At 34.6% G+C, this 21,641-nt stretch overlaps 1 protein-coding gene across 1 annotated transcript in view; it reads right to left on the minus strand.

Moving 5' to 3' along the window:
• Dmxl1 (Dmx like 1) overlaps positions 1-21,641 on the minus strand; it is a 134,690-nt gene that overhangs the window by 16,610 nt on the left and 96,439 nt on the right. Inside the window, exons 32-37 of the mRNA XM_027400878.2 lie at positions 21,200-21,401; positions 19,703-19,820; positions 10,983-11,069; positions 8,751-8,872; positions 8,081-8,222; positions 895-955 (exon numbers count right to left, since the gene is read on the minus strand). Of these exons, the coding sequence (XP_027256679.1) occupies positions 895-955; positions 8,081-8,222; positions 8,751-8,872; positions 10,983-11,069; positions 19,703-19,820; positions 21,200-21,401 (732 nt within the window). The remainder of the gene's footprint in view (positions 1-894; positions 956-8,080; positions 8,223-8,750; positions 8,873-10,982; positions 11,070-19,702; positions 19,821-21,199; positions 21,402-21,641) is intronic.

Genomic DNA, 21,641 nt, shown 5'->3' on the forward strand with positions numbered 1-21,641 from the left:
TTTAAAGATTTTATTTATTTATTATGTATACAACATTCTACTTCTATGTATATCTGCACACCAGAAGAGGGCACCATATCTCATAGTGGATGGTTGTGAGCCACCAGGTGGTTGCTGGGAATTGAACTCAGGACCTCTGGAAGAGCAGTCTCTTAACCTCTGAGCCATCTCTCCAGCCCCCCTACTGAGCCATTTCTTCAGCTCCAGATACCTCTAAAGTTGTATGAACTCGATGTTAAGGAAGCCAATATAATATTTTATATCAATTTGTATTTAGAATGAGAAGTCATTCTCTTCATTTAAAAAAAAAAACATTTCGAACCTTTTTGTTTCACAAAGTATGCAATTTAGATAACAGATGCTTACAGCACACACTGTAATACAGCAGAAAAGAACACAGAACTCAGTTAATTTTATTTTATTGGACAACTGTCTATGAGAAAAAGCGATTAAAATTTTTATACATTACTAATTTGGGAAGACATGAATATCTCAATATACTCATACAATTGTTAAGGAAATGACATAAAGTATTTTTTAAAACCAAGGATAATCATATACTAACATATATTTCAACCACCAGTTAACCAATACTTCCAATATATTTGTTTTTAATTTTCACTCTTATTTCAGCTACAGCACAAGAAATGAGATTTCTAGAAAGAACTGAAAAAATTAATCTCCTACTTTAAACTAAGTATTTACTAATATCCCCCTTTATGACTTCTATTAATGTGATAAAATTAGTATAACATAAACTCATCTATGAAAAGTAAGGTAAGTAGGATAAATACTATCTTTCGATTGAACCTAAAAGCTTCCCCTGAATTCCTTATAGAATTTATATAAAAAATATAAAAATAAGAGAATCATTGTTTATCATTGTCAACTTACAGTAAGGAAGAGTTGGATGTGATGTCATCCTTCTGACATTATTAATGGCTTTCTTTGTCATCTGGTAAAAGAAGAAATATTTTATAGTAACAATAAGAAAAAGGACTAGAATTAGAACTTTAAGTTGTAGGGCTGGGTATATAGTTCAGTCATAGAGCAGTCTAATTATAAGTTAGGTTCTGACTTAAATCTTAAGCAAAACAAAGAAACACACACACCACATAGTGCCAACCCACCAGTTGGAATACCTCCAGTAAATAACTCCTCCCCCTTTTTGGCTAAAACAAGAGAAACTTAAGAATCAGTCTTCTCAATTTAGTCTTCTTTCTTGCCAATTGATTCATTTTAAATCTTTTTTTTTTAATGACTTAACTAGTCTGTCAAATAAGAGTAAAATAACTATGTAAAATAGTTGTGAATCAATTTTGAGGTAAACTTTTTAGTTGTCCTTTTGGATTTTAAATTGTTTAACTAGCCTAAAGTTGTGGAAATGTGTGGAGTTGGCAAGGGCAGCAAGAAAGTAGGCCATCAGAGCTGGTAAGTGACAGGAATGGAAAAGATCCCTGTAGATGCATTCAATTCCAGAACAAAAGAAGTCGCTGCTAACAAGTACTAGTACTGATTACTCAGTAACAAGATAGGATTAACAAAATGTTTTATTAATTCTTCAGACAACAAAAATTGATATATGACCATTACTTTAGACCTCACATCTAAGTCCCTTTACTTTGTTTTGGAGTAGGATTGGGACAGAGACAGAACTTTTTTTAAAAAAAAGATTTAATTTAATTTTATGTGCATTGGTGTTTTGTCTGTATTCACGTCTGTGGGAAGATGTTGGATCCACTGGTACTGTAGTTACAGACAATTGTGAGCCACATGTGGGTACTGGAAATTGAACTCAGGTCCTCTGGAAGAGCAGCTAAGTGTCCTTAACCACCGAGCCTTTTCAACAGCCTCAGAGACAGAATTTTGTTGTATAGCCCAGGCTCACCTATAACTTGAAACCCTCCTGCCTCAGCCTCCGGAGTGCTTGTCTGCCATGTCTACCAAATCCTATGTTTTTAGTTAAATATTTGTCTAAAGGTTCTTATTCTTTCTTTTACCTTTTTGTTTGTGACCAAAATATCACAGGAAACAATAAAACACAGATTAAAAATTTTTCTGAAAGCATGTAACAGAAAATAAAGAAACCATTAGATATTTGAAAAGATTAATATAGGGGCTGGAGAGATGGCTCAGTGGTTAAGAGCACTGGCTGAAGTTCCAGAGATGCTGAGTTCAATTCCCAGCAACCACATGATGGGTCACAATCATCTGTAATGAAAAGATTAATATAAAAAGAACCACCTTGTTTTACTAGTATCTTTTTCTTGAAAGAGGAATGAGGGTAATCATGAATCAGAATGACTTCCAATTAAAAAGTCATCAAGATGGCAACTCCTTACTGCTGAAAACAATACCTACACCACTCACTGAACATAGATTAGTTGACAGCTGTTGCACACATAGAGCCTTCACCGATATTGACTAGTGTTCATGGTACTGGAAAGTACTCTGCACACTACCAGAAGAGAAAGGTAAACAAAACTTCAACCCAGCCACAAACCCTGGTATTTACAATGGTGACCTGCCTGCAAGACGGTCAAGAATCTGAGACTAGATAGGCCCCAAACCTAGGGAAAACTAAATACTACTGTCAAATGAACATAGCAAGAAAATGACTCCTAATGACATTCTGCTATAATCATAGATCAGTTCCTTGTTCCTTGCTCAGCCATCATCAGACAAGTTTTTTCTTGCAGCAGATGGGAACAAATACAGAGACCCACAACTGGATAATGTGCAGAGGGTCAGAGATCACAGAACACTCAGTCCTAAATGGAGATGTCACCATCAAATAATAGTTTCTTTTATACAATATATTGATTACATTTTTCCTCCCTTCATGGCTCAGGGAACTCTACTGAAGAGGAGGCAGAAAAGATTGTTAATAGCCTGGAAGGATGGAATACAGCATAGAAACAAGGAATACAGCATAGACACAACAGGACTGACACAAATATGAAATCACAGAGACTGTGGTAGCATGCATAAGGCCTGCATAAGTCTAAGCCAGAGGGTGTCCCAGTCCTGAGAGGAAGTAGATACAAACCCCAATCCCCAACCCAAGCTACCTTCCGTTGATGACTATATGCAAAAGAAAACTTAGTTCTCTCTAACGGAGTTTCAGTGGGTACACAAAACTGTACTTCAGGGCAGGTCCTATGCCCAGTAGTAGATAGCCAACACAAGCCTAACTCAGTCGTGTTTTTGGAGGTTTTTGTCTTATAATGCTTTGTCAGAACAGTTTTTTTTTTAACATCTCAGACCTTATATATTGTAGTTTTTGAATTTATTTCTATAGATTTTCTACATGTGCAAATATGTGTGTCTCAGTGTCTATGTTTTTTGTACTTTCTCCTTTGACTCTTTTTTCCTGTTTATTTATTTTGCCCAATTCTGGTTTGTTTACTTTTATTTCATTATGAAGATAATGATGCTTGTTTGTTTTCTAATCAGAGAAAGAAAGGGTGTGAACTTGGTTGAGTGTGTGGAGAATTGGGGAGGACCTGGGGGAGGGAAAAATGTAATCAGAATATATTGTATGAAAGAAAAATCTATTTTCAATTAAAAATGAAAAAAATCAAGAAAACAAATCAATCTATTTAAAAATAGGGTATGGAACTAAAGAGAGTCCCAAAAGATGAAACACAAACACTAAAAATAGTTCAACATTCTTAGTCATCGAGGAAATGCAAATTAAAACTACTTGAGATTTCATTTTACCCAAATCAATGACCAAGATTAATAAGACAAGTAAAAGCACACTCTGAAAGGATTCAAGGAAAAGGAACACTTTATTTACTGCTGGTGGGAGTGCAAACCGGTACAACAATATAGAAATCAGTGTGGAGGTTCCTGAGAAGTCTGGGAACTAATCTATACCAAGATCCAGGTGACACCATTGATCTATTCATAATAACCACAAACTGGAAACAGATTAGATGTCTATCAACTAATGAATGTATACTGAAAATATGGTATTTTTCAGAATTGACTATTAATCAGCTGTTTAAGAAAATGGTACTATGAAATTTGCAGGCAAATCAAGCTAGAAATAATCATCCTGGGTGAGATAACCCAGATCTCAAAAGACAAATATTGCATGTTTTAGCTTATATATGGATGTTAGCCTTTAAGCTTTAGATATGCACTTCAATTACAATAATCACAGAGGGTAGGTAGCTCATAAGGACCAAGGGGGACGAGTTTTTCCAAGGAAAAGGAAATAGAATATAGTGCAATAAAGAGATAAAGGAGAAACTAGAATAGAATTAAATCTCAAGAGGGGTGAGAGAGAAGGGTAAAGGAGAGAATATGGGGAGGGACAACCAACAGTAAAGGCTTTTGAAAAGTCATGTGGAAACCTACTACTATAGAAGCTTCCTAAAATCTACACATATATGAAAGGAATTTAAGTGGAGTCACCATACAGTAGGAGATACAATGCCTCAACTAGAGATCTTATGTCACCAAGTAAATTCCCCAGTTCCAGAAATGAGTTACATCTTGTAGACATGTTAGCCAAACATATTCCATAGACTCTCTTAATATCACAGATAATTGTCAAATCTACTGATTATCTTAAGTCCCTACTGCTGAAGACAACACTTACTTGTGTTACTGAATATGGATAAACTGAACTGGTGCCCAATTAGAAGCTTCACTACTACTGACTACTTATGAGGTACTTTGCATGATACTGGAAGATAAAAGTAATCATGAACCTCATACAGGTACATACCATGTGACCTACAACAGTGACCTGCCTGCAACATATATTGGTGCACTATTAAGGGAGTAACTGGGCACTTTTCGGTTGGAATTGAAAACCTAAGACTAAATGGTTTATGTGCCTAAGGAAAAAATTGCTACCATTATTCTTTGGAAGGAACACAGCAATAAAATGACTACTAATGACATATCACTATACCCATAGATCAGTGCCTTGCTTAAACTTCTTGCTGCAGATGGGAATTAACACAGAAACCCACAACTGTACAATGTGTAGAGACTAAGACACTGTGGAGTACTCAGTCCTGAATGGGATATATTCATCAAACTTCTACCCATTCAAAGCTCAAAGATTTATGTTAAAAAGAGATAGAAAGACTTTAAGAGCCACAGGTAGTGGATAATCCCAAGGAAACCACATGTTCTAGACACCATAGTGCTGATACACATATGAACTCACAAACACTCTTACAGCAAGCCTAAGACCTGCACAAGCTCAAACCAGACAAAAAACAGCAGGGAGAAAGAGAAGTTGACACAAAGTCCTACCTCTAGCCAAGAAGCTATTTGCAATTACTATTTGTTAGTAAAGGGAAAACCAGTTTTCTCCATTGGACTGCCACTGGATCTAACAACCACACTCTAGGGCAGGTCCCATGCCCAGGTGTAGCTGGCCAACATACAACAAACTCCATGTATTTTGTGGGCTTTTTGCTTTGTTTTGGTTATTTTTTTTCTTGTTTTGACTCTCTTTTAAGAGAGAGAGAGAGCATGAAATTGGGTGGGTAGGGAAATAGGGATGATCAAGAAGGAGCTGAAGAAGCAGAAGAATATGCTAAAAATACAATGAAATAAAATTATTTTTAAAAAAGCCCTAAAATTTGTACAGGAAGAATATACAACTGTAATAGGAATTCCATAGTCGAATTTCTAAATTATAAGGCTTTGATGTATAAAGAACTATTTTGAACACTACATATGTCCAGCACTATTCTCTATAGAGCACATCCACATATAAGAAGGCAAATCCTCCAAAAGCTTCCATTTACAGCAAAAGGACAATAAATAATGCACTAATAATTTCAACAACTAATGTATCTTACAAAGATAATAAGGTGAGATAATAAATTAGAGGTATAGTGAATGGGGTGGATGTCTTCTGTAAGAACTACAGAGAAATCTCCTGAGCACTCAAGTTGAATGCTTACACAGAGGTAGGAGTATTTTAAGGAGAAGGCAAGGCAAAGTCTTTAATGTGACAGCAATGGATGAGTCTAAGGGATAGGAAGCCAGTATAAATAGAGCAGAAGAGTGATGTGGGATGCCCCTCTGTATGCTGTGAATATGTTTTTATTATCATTGGTTAATAAAGAAGTTGATTTAGTCAATAGCTAGGCAGAATGGAGCCAGGCAGGAAATCCAAGCAAAGATATATGGGAAAAGAAGGCAAAGTTGGGGAGCCACCAGCAGCCACCGGGGAAGCAAGATGTGAGGTAACAAGCCATGAGCCTTGTGGTAAAATATAAATGAATAGAAATGGGTTAATTTAGTTATAAGAGCTAGTTACTAATAAGCCTGAGCTAATATGCCAAATAGTTTATAATTAATATTAAGCTTCAGTGTGGTTATTCAGGAACTGGTGGGTGGGAGAGAAACTTCCAGCTACAAGAGAGTAAGTGATATTTTAGAAACACCTGCTGCTTTATATAGAAAAGAGGGAACAAGAGTTTGCAGCAAGAAAGGAGTTATAACTGTACTGTTTTACCTAAGGCTCGAGCTGAAAATAAAATTTATTATTTATCTATATTTCCCTTAAGTTTCTCTTTAAAATATAATGTCACTAAGGCTCACAAAATTCAAGATTTGTAATCTTACACTGATCTAGTTATTTCATTTTAAATTACCAATTTCTACCTTCAAATTCAATTTAATCCTTAAAAATCAAGCACTTGAAAACAGTAAACTAAGTGATTTGAATCACTTGACCTTCTGAATTAAACTCCGTGTATCTGATCAACGAGTCATGAGGAATAAGAACAGCTGCCACAAGTGAAGCAAAGCAATATTAGGCTGTATTATCTATAAAGGAACTGCATATTAAAAGATTTAAAAAAGCTTATTAATGATGTCTGAGTCTTCACTTGAACAATTACCTTTATCAATTGCTTAAAAAAAAAAGGCTGGCAAGGAAACAGAATGTTTGATAGGACTTATGGCATTAAGAACCAAAATAATAGAAATAAAGGGAAAAAATCCCTAGCAACTAGAAATTAATGAAAGAAATATAGGAGTTTCTTTGCTTCTGTGTATCAGATTTTATACCCTAATCAATAATGGGAAATCATAGAAGAGTAAATATAGGTAGCTTCTTACACAATCAGTGCTCAAATACATGCTGTTCCACTATAAACTTATTTTGCAAATCTTTTTTTTTTTCTTAAAAGAATATATTATGTCTCAGCATTACAAAATGCCATACTCAAAATGGATTGTTTTCCATTGATATCTACACTAAAGGATATTATCTAGAACAGGGTCAAGTACAGCTTTTTATAAGAGCTGGGTAAACATCTTGGGTTTCTTGAGTACAGCATGGTTTCTTTTGCAGACAATAAGTTCTGATACTGCAGAGTGAAAGCAGGACCCACAAAAATATAAAAAATTGGCCACAGCTGAGCTACTACAAAACAAAACTTTACCAACAGATATAAAAATCTAACTTTACAATTTTCATGTGCTGCAAAACATTGTGATTTTTTTTTTTTCTACATAGAGAAAAATGTAGAACTCAAGAATGGTGTTTGACTGACAAATAAGAGGCCCTGATTTTAAATGTCAACATTGGAAAAAGAAAACAAAAAAAGAAAAAAAGAAAGAACTTAACCTCATTCTTACTATATTAGCTTCATAGTGATGGTTTATATACAGCCTGTAGCTTCAAATAATCATTAATTAAAATGTAGTTCTTTCATTTCTAAAACAAAGTATGTTTTATTTAGGAGATAGGGTCTCTGTGTTTAGCCCTGGCTGTCCAAGAACCTGCTATGCAGACCAGGCTTGCCTCACAGAGACCTGTCTGCCTCTGCCTGTAAAGTGCTGGGATTAGAAGGTATGTCATACCATGATGGGCCAAAATATATTAAAAAACAAAACAAAACAGAACAAAACAAAACAGTAACCCTTTCAAATAAAAACATTATTTTAATTATTGAAACATACAATTCTAGTATATAAGACAACTAAAATTTAAGGAATTAAGAGTTTTTAATCACCTTTTATGTATTAACCTAAAGTGGGGAAAAAAATAGGACAACAAAGCATAAACCTAAGTATCTTTAAGTCTACATACCACAGATGCTCCTCTGCCTGTCTGTGTACTTCCAAGCCATGGCATATTGATTGGAGTGCCAGGGTTGCTGTGCGTGTATGGGGTTGAACCTTGGACAGCTGCTAAATCATCACGAGCATGTATCACCAAGAAGTCTTCTGATCTACAAAGCAACATCAACTACAATAAAAACAGAGCATCAGTTCTTCATTTTTTTTTTTTTCTTTTTCCTTTTTGTTTTTCTGGAGCCTGCCCTGGAACTCACTCTGTAGGCCAGGTAGGCCTTGAACTCGCAGAGATCTGCCTGCCTCTGCTTCCTGAGTGCTGGAATTAAAGGCATGCACCACCACCACCAGGCTCTTCGTTACTTTTTTATATGTGAACGTTTAAACACTTCATATTACCTTCTAAGTTAATTTTCTTCAGCTTTAACTAACAACTTTCGTATCTGGAAAACTTTCATTTTCTTAACGCTAATTCCCTGTAAGAAGGCACTGTCATCCCTTACTTACTTACCTCTAGTCACAGCAATGTTGTGCTCTGCCTACAATTACCAGCACTGCTTTCGAGATCAAGCTGCCTCCTGCATCCAGAAGGCATTTAGTCTCTGAGGAGGCTTTTCACAGTTACAGTTCAGTGGATACAGTCACTCCTATCATATGACTGAATTAGAAACAAAGCATAAGAATACCCTTTAGTTTCTGTTTCTGCATCATCATCCACCCATGTATAGATCTGTGTGGCCAGAATTCCAGAAACATCCAGTTCTTGTACATCATGGCTGGAGGCAATTGCTATGCAATTTCTATTTGCCTGAAAAATAAATCATGTTAACTTTTACATTAAAAAGCCTAAGGGTATTATAGGCTACTTCTGAAGAAAATCCAATAACATGCACAAAAGCATTTCTACCAATTAATATTTTAAATGGACATTTAAAAATGTTTTAATTTTTACTTTTTATGGTGTTTTGCCTGCATGTATGTCTGTGTGAGGGGGTTGGATCCTCAGGAACTACAGTTACAGACAGTTGTGAACCACCAAGTGGGGGCTGGAAATTGAACCCTGGTCCTCTGGAGGGGCAGCTAATTAACCCTTGAACTATCTCTCTAAATAGTTAAATATTTAGTAAAATAATAAGTTTGAGTTCTAAGAATTCTAGTATACCTAACAAAAAGCCAAGTAGAAATGAAAATGCATGTACCACATCATTTCCTCTTTCCAAACAGCCTTTCTACTCTTCTAGATGACTTTGATTGTCCTAACATTTGTACAACAACAACAAAAGAATAGTAGTTGGGTGCAGCAGCTCACACCTGTTGCAGCTACTTAGGAAAATAGCTGGGGTCTTTGAATTCAGTGATCTTAACCCACTGCACATGCAAGACTACCTGTCTTGCTTTTGTCACTCTGCAAGAGTTGGGAGAAAAAACTACTCACTAGCAGCCCAAAGAACTAGTATGAAAAGATTCATTTGATAGTGACTTCTTGTGCTGCTAGATATGAACTATCTGTCCCTAATCAGTGGAACTGGATTCTTGTATTAACAAACAGCATCCAATAAACTAAAAATTAACTTGATAGCCTGAAAAGATACAATCTCAGACCATTCACAATTCCTGATATAGACAACACCCAATGAAACAAATGGGGGAAAGCTCAATCTTAAGGCCATTTTAAAAACATGGAAACGTAAAACAAAAAAGATTATTTGTGAGCTACAAATTTTGGAAGGATGTAAAAATATATCAAATGTAGAGAAATAATTATGCAATGTATTTATACAAATAAACAGCAGATTTCATATATGTGGATGACTATTTCTAGTTACTCATCTTTTTTAAGGGGAAGGAAGATATTCAGGGTGAGGACAGTAATTTTTGTGTGTTTGTGTATATGTACCCCCATGTATGTTGTGTACACACACACACACCATATCACCCAGAGTTATATAGATATTACAACTTGAGAACTGCCTGAGGGGTTAACTGCCATTCTGCCTGGCCTAAGCATAAATAGTCCATGAATGTTTATGGAGGAGATGAAATGATACAGGGAAATATAAGGACATAATGGCTAAAGAAAAGATTAGATAAAATCAAAATGATGGGTATAGAATATGAGAACAAACAAACTACTGGTAAAAGGATTTCTAAGTGTTACAAGACATACATCTACATAGCACTTATTGACAACATGCTAAAGGCTGAAACAGGAGGCTCACTTGAAGGCAAGAAGTTCCACAAATGGCCTTTCTGGCTAATATTGTAAAATTAAAAATAAATGTGTACATATACTATCTTCAAGTATCCTTTAGGTATACATGAAAAACCATAATCCTACCCTTCTATATTTAAAGAAAAAGGAACAATAAGACAGCAGAAACTATGCTGTATGAAATTCAAGTGGGACATGATTCAGACAAACTTCATGTTTGGACTATTATACTGAAGACTACCTCTTCAGCTGGAGCTTACAGATACCTCTAAGGAGGATGTTAAGCAGAAGACTAAAGTAAACTATGAACTAAACACACAAATTGGATTTCTAATACATGCGTTTAAGTTCTTGCAAATAGGATCATGTCTAATAAATTCATACAAGACCTTAGAAAGCCTCTCTGGATTAACTAATGTATTATTTAGTATACATCTTAAAATTACTGCTTGGAATTCAAATACTCAACACTGTTCTCTGCATAGAAATAAAATATTTTATTAGTTGTATTTCCCAAATTATATAATAACAAAACTATATTAACAAATTACATAACAGTTTCATGAAAGAAAATTCTTACTGAGATTATAATTTAAGGAATGGGAAGTAAATTTGGAGGGAGAGTACTTTCACTGAGTAAACTAAGTGAATTCTCCAACACAGAATAATTAGAAGTCACAGAAAAAACATCTATCTACATACTTACTTTATTAACAGCAAAGGCAGTAATGATATCAGATTCCTTATGAATAATTCTTGCTTTACCTCCAGGATATCCCAAGTCTGCCTCTATCTAAATAGAAGAAAGTATAATATTAAAAATTGATACTTTAAAAAATTGCTACTTTATTAATAAAACAAATGGATATATGCAAATTAATAAGCAAGTTTTAAAATACATCAACTCCAAAGGCAGTAGGGTTTATGTTGGTTGTCCCAAAAAGAATTTGATGAGAGGAATTTTTCAATCTTACCTTCATATATAAAAAGACAGTTGATAAAACATATACCTTCTTGAGCTGTTTATCTCCTAAAGCAATACTGAACTAACTTTAAAGGATCAAAACCTATAAACTATCTTGTTTTGTTTGTTTTTCAAGACAGCATTTCTCTGTCACCCCAGTTGTCCTGGTACTCAAGCTATAGACCAGGCTGGTCTTGAACTCGGAGATCTTCCTCTGTGTGCTATGACTAAAAGCAGGCACTACCACTCACCACTCAGCTGACATTTTAACTACTGAAGTAAAGCTTTTCCAAGTTTCTGAGTAGTGTAATGATTAATAATACCTGTAAGTGTTACAAGGAAGGTCAAGCGGTAATTAGTTCAGTTTAAGGACCATTCATTGTTGGATATTTTTGGTATTTTGTTTCCACCTCCTAACTACCCACTAAAAAGTCCAAAGGCCATTCTTAGTTCTTACATTAACAACAGTTGGGATCTCACAAGCCAGTTGTAGTTTACTGACTTCTAATCTAAAATAACCTTCCATTTAATAAGGAGAAACTGGAGTCTCAGAAGGGATGGTAACTCACTCAAGCAGTAATTCACTTTAGTAGTTGAATAGATTCAAGTGAATTTACAGGAGGAACAAATATTTGACATTGTGTTTACTCTAGAAAAGGTACACATGTAAGTTTGAATTCAGAAGGGAATACTTATAATATTTACCAAAATCAGTAAGTTGAAAAGCTCAGGCGATTAAAAAAAACATTGCCTAAAACATTATTTCATTTATTTTATCTTTCTTACCTTTAATCTTCTAAAATAGGTTACTAAGAAATGTTTCAAATTTCATTATGAAATACAGAAATCATTATTCTAAAATCAGCATACAATAAATTTATTTTCCACAAAATTTAGATAAAGTATCACTAATGCCTACTTATTGATTAAAAAAATTAATTTTAAAAATGATCTCTAGAGCTGGAGAGATGGTTCAGGGGTTAAGAGCACTGACTTCCAGAGGTCCTAAGTTCAATTCCCAATAACCACATGATGGCTCACAATCATCTATAATGAGATCTGATGCCCTCTTCTGGCCTGCAGGCAAACTTGTAGACAGAACACTCTTTTGATGTCATATGTTAGAATGAAAGGTAACTGAGACTCTCAACTCTGCTGGTGCCAGGCAGTGGTGACTAATGCCTTTAATCCCAGCACTTGAGAGGGAGCAAGTGAATTTCAGTCAGTTTCAAGACAGCCTGTTCTACAAAGCGAGTTCCAGGACAGCCAGGATTGCAACACAGAGAAACCCTGTATTGCTATCTACTCCTAGGCATTTCTTAAGAGAAATAAAAGTCTATATACAAAGACCCTTGGGCATGAATTTTCAAGGCAGCCTTATTTGAAACTGCTCCAAAATGCAATCAGCTCAAATCATTAGGTAACAAACTAAACAGATTATGATACAGCCACACAATATAACCAGTATCAACAATAAGAAGTAATGAACTATCAAAACATACAACTTGGAAGAATCTCAAAATAATTATGCTAAGTAAAAGACACAGGTCAAAATAAAAACCAAAGCCAAGCATGGTAGCTTACGCCTGCAATCTCCAGCACCTGAGAGGCTAAGGCTTGGGGGTGTGAGATCAGCAGATGCTACAGAGTAAGATCCTGGTTGGCCTAGGCTTCAGAATGAGATTCTGTCTTAAATACAACAGCACAAATAAAATAAAATAAAATAAAATAGTAAAATGGCATATGACTTCATCTACATATAACTGTTGAAAAAGAGTATGAATCTACATATTTGTACCTACCTACTTGGAGAAGAAAAGGGGAGAGATGAGAAGGAAGGAAAAGGGAACGATTAAAATGTGAGTTGATGTGTATAACCAGCATCCTGAAGGTAGTGACAGTTAAACTAACCAAGCTAGATACTTTAAATGTGTGCAGTTATTTAAGTTCACAAAGTAGTTTCTTTAGTTTTTAAAGGCACTATACAAAGTTTCCTTATAACATTTTCATACATTTGTGTATACTTTGTCATAATTTGTCTCCCTTTCCTACTACCCTCCTGCCCATCCTTTGTTAGTTTCTTTCCTTTCTGCATGCCACAGATACTCCCATTACTCTTTGTTATATAGTTATTTCCTCAAACAGATGCATTCCATCCTAGAAAAATGGAGGGAGACTCTTGAGACTTTGCAGATACCACAAAGTTTAGAAGGCTCAGGAAGCTAATGAAATTTACAAGGCTCAAGAAACTAAAGAGTTACAAGATCCCTCCCTCAAGGTTTTAAAAGCAGTAAAGAATTGCTAGGCCAATGAAGGCTGTTTGTGGGGATGTTTATAAATTGGGTAGGGAATTCCAGGGATGCAGGTTTTGTGAGAGTCACCCAGGTGAGTTGCACTCTTCAGTGATGTAGCTGCTTTTGAGTCACACATGCTCATGCAAATAACCCCAATAAACTCACAGTTTCACTAAGGCAGACTTGAGTGGGACTGTTTCACTGGTCTGTCATGGTACCCGCCCTCAGGTGAATAGTTTTTCCAGTCACATAAATACCCTCTTTTATCTCTCTTTCTTCTCACTTAACAAGTTTGCCTCTTCTCTCATAATCCCTTTTCTGGTTTCATGACCTATGTAATACACACACACACACACACACACACACACACACACACACACACACACACACACTCACTCACTCATATAAAGAAACATGATTTAATCTGAGTCTGGCTTTCTTTGCTCAAAATAATGATTTCCAGTTTCATCCATTTTCCTGCAAGTATCATCGTTTAATTTTTTCTTCATGGATGAATAAAATTTCATTGTGCACATGTACCGCATTATCAATTAATCTTTTGACAGATACCTAGGCTGGCTCTATTTCCTAGCTACTGTGACTAGTGCAACAACAACCAAGGATGTGCTATCTCTGTGGTGTGTTGACTTAAGGGTACTTTGGGGAATGCCCAGAAGTGGAATTCCTGAGTCAAGGGAACTTCTATTTTTAGTTTTCTGAGGAATCTCCATATTGACTTCCATAGTGGCTGTACCCATTTATATTCCCATAGTAGGATGTAGGGCTCCTCTCTGCTTATATCCTTGCCAGATTTTTTTATGCTTTATATTCTTGATGATGGCCATTCTAACTGGGTTGAAATGGAATCTCAAAGAAACTTTAATTTGTATTCAGTCAATTAGGATACAGAATAATTTTTCAAATATTTTTGACCATTTGGATTTTTTCCAGAAAGACGTTTTCTAAAATGTATAGCAGAATCTTACTTGAAAATACTGGCTGAAATACCTATGAAGGTAGCCAAATAATAACTATATTTTCAGAAAGCATGGACAAATCTTTAGACATGTCAAGAAAATGATTATTTTATCTAAAGTATCAAAAGACAAATATTTGAAAAATAATTCCCAATGATAAAGAGATGTTATTTAGTATAATTATCCAAGAAAACAAAAAAATGAATTGTATTCTCTCAAAACAAAAATCATTAGAAAATTCAAAGTATGCTTATTTTACCAGTTTAGATATAATATACACTTGACATCAAATCAATGTTTCATTAATTGCAAAGAAGTAGTCTATTTCACTGATTCCTTTGGGAAACAATGAGAGAAAGATTTCTCCCTAAAACTTACTGATGTGAGATTGTCTTAAAATTTGTTAGTTATACAGACTAGGATGGATGAGTTAAATATCAATATAAGAGTCATAGCTAAATGTTGTAGCCACAGAAGAATCTAGGAGTTATTTATGCTTGTACAAATTATGCTTGTACAAATTCTTACCTACTCTGTTTTAATTCTCAAGAACTTAGGTACTTACTATACATTAAGATATATATTATATGCTATTCTTCAGAGAAAAATAAATACTATATAATAGTAATTGCTGTAATTACTATTGAATTTCAAAGGTGATACTTGCAAACACAGAACAATAGTAATACTTTATACCTCTTGATGTAATTACATTCCCTAAAAACTTGAGAGGTATTTACTCAGAAAAATCTGTAGCCAACACAGGAAGCATTCAACTCCCTTTAAAACTGCATTCTTTTAAATACCAAAAGAGGACCAATTTTTATGAGTGCAACATTTAAGTTGTTATGATGAAACAGTATGTTGAGGGGAAAAGTTTTGTTACAATGAAGCGAAGTCCAGTTGAAAATTGAAATGTAAATTTCTTTTTGTTCTGGTTAAGAATGCAATTTTTAATTTCAGTTGAATGGCATTATGTACCTTATTGATGTTTGGCTCCTCCATCATAGAATTTTTGATGGTTTCATTGTTGTCCTCTAATGACTTCATTAAGAAAGAATAATCACATGTCAAAGAATAAAGATGAAATGTAACACGTACGACACTGAAGTATTTTATTAACTTATAATTGTAATCAAGTTACTAAAAAGAATATGGAAATGATATCTTTTTGTTTGTTTGCTTGCTTTTGTTTTTTTGAGACAGGGTTTCTCTGTGTATCTTTGTAGACCATCACCGCCCGGTGAAATGATATCTTCTTAAATTTCATATATTTAAAAAGGAATGTATGTTTGAAAGTGCATGGTTAGAAAGTAGGAAATTTTGAAAGCTCGAAATTGCTCATCTACCACTATAAAGTTGTTGTTGTTGTTTTGTTTTTCGAGACAGGGTTTCTCTGTGGCTTTGGAGGCTGTCCTGGAACTAGCTCTTGTAGATCAGGCTGGCCTTGAACTCACAGAGATCTGCCTGCCTCTGCCTTTCTAAGTGCTGGGATTAAAGGCATGCACCACTAACACCCAGTGTTATACATAATTATTTTAATTATTTGTTTTGTAATGGTGACATTAAAAAGAAAATTTTTTATCTAAGGCACCTTATATGTGTAAATTCAGAGCTTCTGGAGTCAACTAAAAATCAAATTATTGTCTTAAACACTACTGTCTTACTTCCATGACATATAATTCCCCCAGAAATCCTCTTTAGTAGAAAATTCCAATTTCTATCTTTCAAATTCTCTCCTACTGATGTTGCCAGGAATAGTCAATAACCTGCATGGAGGCATACAGACTTACTCAAAGGTGTCAAAGAGAAAAGTTGACTCAGAACTTTTAAGTTCTCAGAAAATTAAATACAACTAATAAAGTGCAAAGATGTTAACTGTTAAATCCAACTTTTGTTGAGATTGTCTTTGATAGTCTACCTACAATCATGTATAATTAATTTCCAGATAAATACAACAACTTTGGAAAAAATTTTAGTTTTAAAAAATAACAAACTACACTACAAGGGAAAAGAAAAACCCCGAGATTCAGGAGAGTTTTAAGATACGATAAAGTCAGATAAAAAAAAATGTTAAGCTTTCATTTTCAATCATATTAAGGAATAAACAATGGCAGCATCAAAATACCCATCATGCCATACACCAACCTTCTGTAACTAGATTCACAATGGCTTTAATGATCACTTTATTAAAACTACAGAAGAGGCATTTTTATGAACCCAAAACAGGCTATTCAATTCCTAATAAATAATTTTCAACCAACTCGATAAATTTAAGACTTTATTTAACTCTATCCAACCTAGTTTTTATATTCCTCTATTAAAATTTCATTAAGAGTATCATGGTCAGTAATAAAACTACAAGGCAATAACAAATTCTTAGTGCTAGGCCCCAAATGGGAAGTGAGTAGGGATCCTGCATTCCATAAAACCTTTTCTTTCAAAAAAGGGGATCATTTAAGAGCTGATTTCTTCTTAGCCCACACTTGAATAAAAATCTGTGTCTGTAGCAGAGAATGGGAAAATGGAGACAATGGAGACAACCGTCAGAGTTCTTGACGTTTATCTTTCCTCCCATCCTTCCCCTTCATCACCCCAGAAAAGATCTAGCTAACCTATCTAAATTACACTTGTGCTAGCTTTTGTACTATGGCTTTCTATAAATTATAAAATGGCCACAGGTGGCATGGGGGGGATGTTTAGCCACCCCTGCCTCCAGTGTAAATAAATTTATTTTCCTGTATAAAACAAAAACCCACCACAATAAAGTTCTCAGAACTTTCAATGATTGTACCAGTGTTCATTATAAAAACAATGCAAAGAGGTAAACAGTCATTTTGCAGATTAAAATATTCAGAAAAATATTTAGCTGGGCATTGTTGGCGCACGCCTTTAATCCCAGCACATGGGAGGCAGAGACAGGCGAATCTCTGTCAGCCTAGTGTACCGAGCGAGTACCAGGATAGGCTCCAAAGCTACACAGAGAAACCTTGTCTTGAAAAACCAAAAAAAAAAAAAAATTAGCAAACTGATGCTATGAAAACTATTAGTCAATACTTATGTTCATGCTCTTGATTTAAAACAGCAATAAAAGTAGTTTGAGTTTGTCATTAATGTGTCATGAAGCTCCAAACAAAGCTAAGACTAAAACTCTGTTCCACATTCCTCCTTTTGAGTACACACAGAAAACAGCACTGACTACTTACTTGTGGCCTTGGTACAAAATGAAATTATAGGACATTTGTTAAAAATTTAAAAATGTCAATATTGTAGTAGACAAACATTAAACCAACTGTAACTCCACATCAATAAAATAAGATAGATAAAATAAAAATTTGTAAGTTTACTCATTAACTGTTATTCTTATATGATATGGCATGGTTACACCACTCTTTCTCTATGTTTAATCACTAAGACAATCAAATGCATGCTAAAAGGCACACTATAGGAAAAGGAGCAAGAAGAGTGAGCTTTTAAAATCTAGGACAATGTAACAGTATTTTTTTTTTATTAGTTCAAATTAGGAACAAGCTTGCTTCACATGTCAATCCCTTCTCCCTCTCCCTCCCTCTCCCCAACCCCCCACCAGCTCCCCACCCCATCCACCTCTACTCCCCAGGGAGGGTAGAGCCCTCCACAGGGGCTTCCACATCATCCTGGGCCCGGCCTAGGCCCTCCCCCATGTGTCCAGGTCTAGAGAGAGCATCCCTTCACATGGGATGGACTCTCCAAGTCCCTTCTTACACCAGGGATAAATACTGATCCACTACCAGGGGTCCCATTGAGTGCTGAGGCCTCCTCATTGACATCCACATTCAGGGGTCTGGATCAGACCCATGCTGGCCTCCCAGACAGCATTCTGGGGTCCATAAGTATTATTATATACTACATAAGAAAGCTATAAATTATAATTTATTTTAGGAAAAGCCGTTTAAGATAAATATACCTTTCTACTAAACACAGTTTAACTAGTTATATATTCTTGTCTAGTGCATTAACTGTTAAGTATATTTATCCATTTTCTTGAACTGTTTTGGTGATAACTCACATATTAAATATATAGTATTTCACAGTTACGTTAATAAGTAAATGCATTCATGTCTGCCTAGATTTCAATATACTATAAAAGTATTCACCTTTAAATTCTTAATTGGCAAAGTGCTATACATTTTCCTTGTGATATGATCACAGGAAATAGTAAATAACAACACAACCAATTGTTTATTACAGTTTGGTACTAAGGAAGGGAGACATGATGTAATTACATTATAATTTCAAAACTAAAAAAAAAATCCCAACAATTTAGTAATTGAAATGGAAAGACAGCTATGCATGAACATTTCCTTTTATTTGATGTTTGAAGGTATCTTGTTTTTTTCTTTGTCTATTGTGAAGCCCTTCTATTTCTTATTTTTCCAACCACATACATTTTTCTGTCCTACCACTTCAAAACCGGTATAAAGTTTATTTTCAGACCAACTACCTGTTTATCAGAACATGGCCCAGAGACCATGTTCTGTCATTTATAGAGGTATAACTGGCTAAGTATAACTGTGCCTACTGTTTAGGTTCACCTGATAATTTTTAGTTGAAAGCATTTTCAATGAAGAAAGGAAAAGAGATGTTCATTTATATTTAGATGGAAAGATCTTCATGTTATCAAGTATATTTTTTAATAATGAACTAATGATCCCTCTCCTCAAACAAACAAAAAACAAAACAAAAAACAATTCATTGTAATGATACCAAGGTATAATCAAGCTATTACAGTTTAATTATAAATTAGTTTGGACTTGTACATTTTCCTTTATTTATATATAATTCCCAGAAGAAGAAAATAAGAATATTCAGAATGGTTCCAGTAGGTAAACCCAGTTTCAACTAATTCTAATAGACTTCTCTGAACTATCATATGAAAATCATAGGAAATGTTTCCTAACAAACTGGTCATTATAGTGCAAAACACAGTATGCAAAAATCAGAATCTTACTTCAATATCTTCTTCAGAAAAGTTTCAAGAACATTAATGAAGCTGATGTGTGAAAATATTGTCCCTTGCATTTTAACATACCTCTTAACATACCAAATGGATTTTCAAAACAAAAAACTGTAAACTTCAATTATTTTAATGGTTACAGGGTAATATGAAACCTTTGTAATAAAATAATAAAGAGTTTTGACATTTACAAACCTCGTTTAGACATCGTTTCTTTGTGAATATATTTCTGATAAAAGTTTCTTGAATTTCTTCCTGTTTCACCAAGTACTGCCAAAGCCTCTTCACAGACAGTGCCAGATGATTTTTGGATCTATAGGTATGGTAGATTTAATTATTTACCTCAGATATTTCTGATTAACTTGACATTTCCTTAGCACTATTAACAGTTGTTTATTATAATAAACATGACCTAGGAGAGCAGCCAAAGAGCTTTTTCATAAAGGATTATTAACTGATATTTTGGATTAGTGGACAATATGGTTCCTAGGACTTTGTTATTGTAGTGGGAAAGCAGAAAGTTGAACATCCCTAGTTTGAATGATCCAAAATCTGAAATATTTTTCTGGTTTTTTGTTTTGTTTTGTGTTTTTGGAGACAGGATCTTATCATATAACTATGGTTGGACTGGAACTCCCCAAGTAGACCTGACTGATCTCAAACTCACAAAAACATATCTACTTTTGTCTCTGCTTCCCTAGTGTTGAGATTAAAGGCATGCACTACATGCCTGGCTAAAATTTAATATTTTTAAAGTGATGATAGGACACCCAAAATGTTTTAGGTTTTAGAGCATTTTAGATTCTGTACTAGAGATACTTACTCAACCAGTAAAGTCTTATTCTCATCTGCAAATGATATTTATGGCTGAGTTAAAATGTTACTGACAAAAGCAGGAATAGAAATGGATTTCTCTTAAACCAGGGCGTGGGCTTTAACAAAAATAACCGTGTTCCCTACAAGATAAATAGAAGCAGAATTTCTTAAGCTGTTTGCTGTGGACACAGTAAGTCTATAACCTTGTTACTGGCCAAAAGTGGTTTAAGAGCTTCTACAAGAACATAAATGATGACACTAAAGAACTAAACACACTATTTCGTTAAGTAAGCATTCAGCTGAGGCAAGTCTTTCTAGATAAAGCAAGTATTGCATAAAATTACCTATCGGTCAATTGTTTTCTCTTCATGGATAGTAAAATAGTTGCAGAATAGCTATTATTATTATTATTATTATTATTATTATTATTATTGCAGAGTAGCAGTTAATATAAGTACACTCCTCAAGCCATATCTCTTCCTCAAGCCGTATCTAGCTAGTCTGTCCCATAGTTTCAAAAACTCAAGTTTACCAGCCCATAGTCAAGCATTCTTTGTTACATATTCTCTGTGTCTGCTTTCACTCCGCAATGTCACAACTAACTAGTCACGACAATGCTTCCTAAAAAGCCTATAACAGTTACTATAAAGACCTTCAAAAGAAATGCTTGATAACCTTTGAAAACCAAAAGCATATCATCTGTCTTATACCAAAGACATAGTTATGCTCCTAGAACAGAATGTTAAGCATGAACCATAAGTATTTCCTTCTCTAAATGCTACCCAAGGACAACCTGATTCTGCAAAGCTTCTTAAAAACAAACAAAAACCAAAATCACCACTACCAACAAAGAACAATATCCATAGTAAAACTTACTTGAAAGGAGTGTTTGTAGGTTCTAGTAAAGCTTTGTGACGGAGTATTGCAGGACCCGCAGACACATTCTCTTCAGAAGTATGACTAGAGATATAGTTTTGAGGAGGTCCACCATGGATTTCAAGTCGTCGGAGAAGAACTTGTTCCCAACACTGAAGAGTTTTAAGAACTGCATGACAAAGAGGTGAACTAACAGGTAGTTCTAAAAGAGGAAAACACAATAGATCCATGGTTATATTCTACAGTAAAATGTTTGTGAGAAAGGAAAGGATATTAATGAAATTTAATAGGGATATGTGGGCACTGAATCTGGTATTTTGAAGATAAAATAACATAAAACCTTTACAGCTATTTTAACATTACTGCTTTGGAATTTAATTTCACATGAAAAATATGCTTGAAGATTATGAAAATGTTTATGAAAAAATTAATTGCTTTAATA

Source organism: Cricetulus griseus, chromosome 2, assembly GCF_003668045.3.
Source record: "Cricetulus griseus strain 17A/GY chromosome 2, alternate assembly CriGri-PICRH-1.0, whole genome shotgun sequence".
NCBI lineage: Eukaryota > Metazoa > Chordata > Mammalia > Rodentia > Cricetidae > Cricetulus > Cricetulus griseus.